The sequence below is a fragment of the Passer domesticus genome, chromosome 16, assembly GCF_036417665.1.
Source record: "Passer domesticus isolate bPasDom1 chromosome 16, bPasDom1.hap1, whole genome shotgun sequence".
Taxonomy (NCBI): domain Eukaryota; kingdom Metazoa; phylum Chordata; class Aves; order Passeriformes; family Passeridae; genus Passer; species Passer domesticus.
Genome location: NC_087489.1, coordinates 507,844 through 515,040, shown reverse-complemented (window position 1 = coordinate 515,040; position 7,197 = coordinate 507,844). Strand labels below are relative to the sequence as shown.

At 41.9% G+C, this 7,197-nt stretch overlaps 1 protein-coding gene across 18 annotated transcripts in view; it reads right to left on the bottom strand.

The window, feature by feature from the left end:
- Positions 1–1,930: 1,930 nt before the first annotated feature.
- The window catches only part of PHF20 (PHD finger protein 20), a 72,928-nt gene continuing 67,661 nt past the window's right edge, over positions 1,931–7,197 (bottom strand). For all 18 annotated transcript variants that reach the window (XM_064391125.1, XM_064391134.1, XM_064391132.1 and 15 more), the window contains 2 exons: positions 6,206–6,389; positions 1,931–4,679 (listed from right to left, as the gene is read on the bottom strand). In XM_064391125.1, the coding sequence (XP_064247195.1) occupies positions 4,537–4,679; positions 6,206–6,389 (327 nt within the window). In that variant the 3' untranslated portion in view covers positions 1,931–4,536. The remainder of the gene's footprint in view (positions 4,680–6,205; positions 6,390–7,197) is intronic.

The following is a 7,197-nucleotide window of genomic DNA, read 5'->3' as shown; positions in this document are numbered from 1 at the left end:
GGGAGGGAGGGAGGGAGGGAGGGAGGGAGGGAGGGAGGGAGGGAGGGAGGGAGGGAGGGAGGGAGGGAGGGAGGGAGGGAGGGAGGGAGGGAGGGAGGGAGGGAGGGAGGGAGGGAGGGAGGGAGGGATGAGAAGGTGAAAATCTCACCACCCAGTCGGCCTTTGGTGAGTCTTGATAGTTGGAGCTTAGCATCTTTCCCTGCAGCAGCATTTGCTGGGATCAAAGGGATTTCGAGGAGCTACAAAGCAGGCAAAGTGTCTTCATCAGCTCTGAGCTTCTGTGCAAAGCACATGGCTGTGCCTGGAGCCCAGACTCAGAGCAGCATCCACCCAACCCTCGCCCCAAGGGCACAGAAACCACCTGTTCAGGAGCTGGTCCTTCCCTGGTGTCCTTTGTCATGTCTGTTTAAAGCTCCATGACTTACTCACCAAGTCACCAGCATGGAAGCCCTGAAGGTACACACAGCTTCCACTCCCAAGCCCATGCAGCCCCTCAGAAATGGATATGGAGCATTGCAATGCTCCATGGCCCCTTTCACCTTCTCCTTTCACCCCAACAGCACACAAGCACCACCAGCAGGAAAACTCCTCAGCAGGACAGGATGAATCCCAGTTTTGCTGGTTTGTTCTCAGTTTTTTCTGTCTGCTTCTATGTTGTAAAAGGAAAAACAAAGTAGTATTTACTGTTGAACTGTTTCAACAGAACCTTGTTCTGGGTTACTCGCAGCAGGTATTACCCAGACAAGGGCTGTACACAGTTTTTTTCCCTTCACAAGAACTGCTGTGCAACCAGAAGGATTAGCACAAAGCTGTCAAACACTGCTGAACAACTGCAACGCCCCGCAGGGCACCAGAACCCCACTGGGAAATGAGCACAAGGACCACCCGCAAGCACTCCCACAGCAGGATGAACAACAGGCAGCAGCAGCATGGATGGTGCACTGGCCATCAGAATGGGCATGAACATGACCCATGGGCTGGACAATGCTCAACAGCAGATCTTGTAATTACAGGTGGTGCTTTGGTCAAATAACAGCGAGAATTTGGAGACTCTACCCACATGAAGGGCAACTGTTGACTGAGAGCTGTCTCCTTCTCTGAGTTTGCATCTACAGAAATCTTCCAATCAGGCAAGTAAATAAATCAGAGGGGCACATCAAAACATGACAAGCCACAGCACACATCCCATTGAATTACTTCAAATCCAGACCAAAACCTGATTTTGACATTTAAATGATCATCAAATACCAGCATGATGACACTGTGCAGTGAGACACACTGAGATCTGCCATCAGTGGCTCAAGTCTCTCCAGGCTCCAGCAGTGATGCACCCTCCAGCCTTAAAATCCAGTTTCACAAGAATACTTTTAACTTTTTGGTTTTTTGAGAATGAAATTAGAAAACAAAATTTGGTAGGACAAGGGAATACATCTGCTTTCCTCCCACTGGGGAAACTGAGAGGCAAGAGATGGAACCCGAAGGTACATCAGTGCCTGTCCCTGCCTTCAGGCACCCTGGGCCAAGTACACTGCTTCTCCACCCTCCCCAGCTTCGTCCTCTTCCCATGCATTTTCTCTATATGGATTGTTCAACTGCGTCCAGAGCTCCCTGCTTCACACCATGCTAATGCTGTGTTTCCTCTGTGAGCTGCTGTGGCTGTTCCTGACAGGCTGCTCATCCAAGCAGAACAAAAATTAGGGCCAGATCACACATACTAGATACTAATATATTACATATATTGGTACTAATATACTATATGTATTAGGATTTAGGAACAAAATGTATGAGCTCCTCATTAAACAATATCCAACACACTATTAAGGATATTTATATAACATAGATCTGGAAAATAGTACTTTCCAGACTTTAGCAACAGTTAAGAGAGATATATATACCTGACAAACTACAGTAATTGCATGTCAAAGCAATGTGAAGGAAAAAATTCCAAAATTATTTTATTGAGTTATAACTAATTGAAACAAAGACTTTACTAAGAACTTAAACAACAAAAACCTATTTTTTATTTATTCCAAACACCAAGATACAGAAGTTTTCAAGTTTTGCAAATATTGCTCCAAAACAAAATTCTATGTACAGCCCCTTGGTTCTAATAGTGCATCAACAAACACGTGTGTACCCACAGTGCAATGTTTGCTCAGTTCATCACAGCTCCACGTTGCATTCACTTACCAGTGATTTAAAGAAACAAAAAAGTGACCTGTCAGTCTGAACAGTTGGTCCAGACTAAAAATAACAATAAGGAAACTTGCAAAAAAAGGGACAGAAATGAATCCAGGCAGAGCACAATGAAGAATCTTCCCTGAATACGAGAAGTACTACTCTATTTTAAATAAATATTTTCAGTCTTTATCTGCAAGGGCTTCCCCAGCACTACTGAAGGGATGCAAGTCTCCAGGGTCTGCAACTTTATCTACCCATGGGAAATGCCTTTTCTTCCAAACCTCCAATACTGCCCTGAGGAAAAATAAACTGACAAGTGAAAATATACAATGAGCACACAGAAGCCATTGCTTGAGAAGAAATCCCCCTTTGCAGCAAGAAGCCAGCTCAGGGACTGAGTGCTTGAATGCTCTCAGACTGGGAGCACAACCAAGCTGTTCCCACTAAGCATGTCCTGCTTTACAGACTGTAACCAAGGAACACCTTTTCTGGTCTATTTCACCTGAAAATCACCAGCTGCCTGGGAGGCTCCTCTGATGCTGTTCTGAGCTACATGAGCTCAGGTACCTGACAGGAATGAGCCACGGTACAGCATTGGTCTTATATTCAGAGAGCCAAGTGATCCTTAAAATACAATGTAAGCTTTATTCCAATTGTGTTACAGAAAAGAAAGTTTGTTTCTCTTCTGTATGTACGTTGTATTCACTATATACCAACACAGTACTATAAAACTGTGAGACAAATTATTGCCTGAAGTGAATCTTGGCATAAAAGTCTTAGTTTTACTACCTAGAGCAGCCTAATTATTTTGTTTTCTGAAGGAAATAAAATACTCACCACGTAGAGACTGCAACTCCCACAGTAATACTGGATATTTCAAGTTTTCATTATTCTTTGCAGATTAAAAACATTACAGATATATATTCCAAATTAGTAATTTGTACAGGTATGGACCTTTCCATTACAACTCTGTTTGAATGTTACCCTTTGGTAGTACCACTGCACACAATAAAATAAGGGTAATAAATCCAGCTTTTTAAGGACACGCTCTCACTGCAAAACCAGCTCACTGTGTTCCATAGGGAACTGAACTCAGCAATGTCTATGAAGGAAAACTGAAGTTACAGCCATTATTTCAGGAGTGGTGAAATGCAGCTGAAAGACTCTGAACCTCTCAAATGCTCACAACATTCCAAAGGTTCTGTATAACCTGACTGAACATCAGCAGCCTTGTCACCTGCATCACAAAGTAAACACAAACTGAAAATTAAAACTTAAGGTATAAAAAGGGACTTAGTGAACACAGAACATTTAAGATAATAACCCACTCACTGTCTGCAAGGACAGCACCTCATGCATAGATCTTGAGGCTTTATTTACACAAAAACTGATTCCCAAAACCACACATTCATAGCAAGTCTTTACAATGAACACATCCAGAGTATTGAAAAAAATCTAGATTTCCAAATATAACCGGAATGGCAATTATTAACAAATGGGTAGAAAATATATCACATCCATGACAGACCATGTTGCAGTCTGAGCTCAGAGCGTGGCTCCAGTCCTTTCCCGGCGGCATTCCATACTCCTGCAACGAGGGATGCCCCCAGCAACTGCTGCAGGAGGCACAGGATGGCTGGAGTTGAGAGCTCAAGAATACACACACATAAACACCACCTTCATGGGCTTCCCCAGTACCAAGTCATGTGACAGTGAGAGGATAAATATGGAAAACAATCATTTATTCTGAAAATAAGTGCAATCCACCTGTGACTTCCTGCTACATTATTTACTGTAACAGAAATGTGGGTCAGGCCACTGTTACTTGAAAACCTCCACATAACACTTACAGTCAAGAGCTGGACATTCATACTTACTAAGTCTGAAACTGTTACAACATCTCCTAATGATTAAATACTGAGTGCTAGTATGCATAAACCAGAAGAAATAAAACATGACATGAGTCACTTAAACTACGCAAAGTTATTTACAACCCCTGTCAACCAAACTTTTTTGGCTCTTAGAACTCTGTTTTTCAGTGGCACAATTTTTAGTCAATTTAATGATGAAGAAGTCTACCGTTTTGATGAGCAACTTGTAGGGAGTGAAAATTTTAGTGTAACTTAACAAGCAACAGGCAACCTCTGGAGACAAGAGTATGACCCTTTCCACAGCATTATAATTGTCTAATAGACCTGAAATAACCTTTTTGCTCTTCTTTGAACAACGCTTCTTCACAAGTCCCTGAAGTCAATCTGCATCCCATGCAACCAGCATGCTAGTTTAATTTACAGATTCAGATGTGCTCCCATCAGACCCTCCAGTTTTGCACACACAGTCCAGAGCTCTCCAGCCTCACGTGGAGCAGCACAGCGCGATCTGCTGCACTTTGCCCAAGTCCGTTATCAGCTGCTTTATGCAATGCTTGAGCTGGGGGAGTCGAGCCAGTGGTTCTGGGGGTTGCAGCTCTCCTGTGTAATCCAACCAACTCTCCAGAACTGCAAAGAAAATAAAATCTGTCACTACTGCAGTTCTCAGCAAACAGCTCATCTGAAGTCACAAAACAAGAATTCTTTAAATATTTTGTAAATCTTGAGAAGGCAGTGGGCAATATTTAACACTGTTATTTGAGAAATCATAGAACTGAACACCTCACACCAATCTTCGCAAGTAACTTTTGATACGTAACCAAATAATCCACATGGGGATGGAGGAGGAAGCTGCTGCTCCTAGGTAAAAGCAGGAAAGGAAAACTCTGGACCAGACATTGTGAAACCTCATGCTAATCTTCTTCTGATGCGTGTGTCAATTTCAGGGCAAAGACACTGTTGTACAGGGAGTTTACACCATCAAAGATGGGACTATCATAGCAAAAGAAATCTGTCATCAACACAGAACACAACAGACCAAGACAGAACTGGGTAACACAAAATGGGGATGAAGATCAAAAGCACAAACCAGAAGATCAAAAGCACAAGGAAGATAAACTCCTGCTTTAAAAAGCTTATTTGTGGGAAACAAGAAATCCCACTGAGCAGCAGACAAGTCAAGTGACAATGTAACATGCGCACAAGTAAGGTGGTCAGGTTGGACTATGATGAGTTTTGGGGATGTTGACAGTATTGCAGAAGGAGACTGAAACCTTGAAGACAGAATAAATACCTCTACCAAGAGCAGCCACTGTCACCAACCAGATCAACAGGTAAATTTTACCCATGGGCAGCACCTGCTGCAGAACCAGCAGCATCACTCGTTACTGACACATCCCATCTTGGAGTAAGAAAGTTCCTGCTCACAGCAGCGACACACTGCACAGACCCCTGCTCAGCAGCAGGTACAAAAACTCTAACTTTCTGGAACCAGAGCTTCTCTGGGCAGTACAGCCCTGACTGATCTTCTTTACCTGAAATAACCCTTTAGCTGTCCAACTTTTCAGTACCTTACTTACAAAGAGAGGGCTCTTACTTGGGCAGAAGTTGGATTCCCCTGCAAGTAAAGCTGCTGTTGTAACCACTACACAACCAATGGTCAGACTTAACAATGTAAAGAAGAACTATCCTGAATCATTTAATGCAACACAAAGGATTTATAAGTTTTCCATTACTATGCAAAGACATTTAAGTGAAGAATTTGGAATAGACAGGAAAGAGTAAGAGCTTTGTGCACTGAAGAAGCCACTGAGGACAGGCTAACATAGTCAGCAAGGCCCTGAAAAACAGAAATGCAGACACACAGAAGAGTTTTCGAAAATGACAAAAACCTAAACCCAAAAAGACGCAAAGATGTTCTAGTACAACACCTGATGCAACTTTTTAGAGATGATCTAACTTCTGTGAAATTCTGCTCTTTGTTTTAAAACCCACCCCCCACATCAGCAGCATGTCTATTTTCTATTTAGAAAATGTGATAATGAAACATTGATCTCTTTGTAGGTCTGAAGAAGTAAAATTCTGGTTAACATATTTTGAACAGGTAGTTCAGTTTAAAAAAAAGTTGTTTCTAAAACTAGAATAACACTACTTACCATCTAGCTCCTTCTCAATGAAATCCATTCTGTGTATGACTTCATCTTGCAGAGATTCCACGTGAGCTAAAAGATTGAGCTGCCACTGCAGCTGTGAGTTCACTACTCCTTCTTTATCTTTTTCCAGCAATTTCATTTCAATAGCTTCCTCTGGAGAGACCTTCTTAGAGACAGACTCTCTCACCTAGCAGAAATGCACACATTAAATATTTGTTACAGTGAAAGAGAGTTGGGAAGCCAAACTCCCAGTCCCCCATAATAGCTGAACTCATCATAGGCCAGTGAGTGGGAGAGACAGACCATATACACACACTAACCTGATTTGGGCAAAAATACCTAAATATAAAAATATTTTTATGGGTATTTTGCTAAAAACTATTTGTACTTCACAAGCATCTGGTTTTCTGAAGGTAACATACACATGTAGTTATCTCCCTGCCACTTTTCATCTGGAAGATCCTGCACTAAATCTGTTCATCTCAGGGAATGCTGAAGCTGTTTTTCACCTGACAATAATCAACTAAAGACCAAACAATTCAGGAGTGAAAAGGGATTTTTCCTTAAGGAATCCAATCTAAATTCTACTAAAACTTTCTCTGATCCATCTCCAAACAAGCATTCCTTATGAAACCTGACTACATCAGCAGTGCTCATTCTACTCCCCTACTTTTCTCATCCTTCTGCTGAAATATGACCCTTTCAAAAAAAGGTCTTTAAGATTGGAAAACTAAAATATTTCCCTTTCTAGGATACATAACAATCTCAACAGACTGATAGAGAAGTTAAAAGTAGCAAATTACAACTTACATATGGATGAAATAAGAGCTATCCTAACCTTTAGTATAAAAAAGGGAGCTCAGTATTTAATGGAATCATAAAATTGTACAAGTAGTTTGGGTTGGAAGAGGCCTTTAAAGGTCATCTATTTCCAATACCTGCCACTATCCCAAGTTGCTCCAAGCCCCATCCAACCTGGCCTTGGACACTTCCAG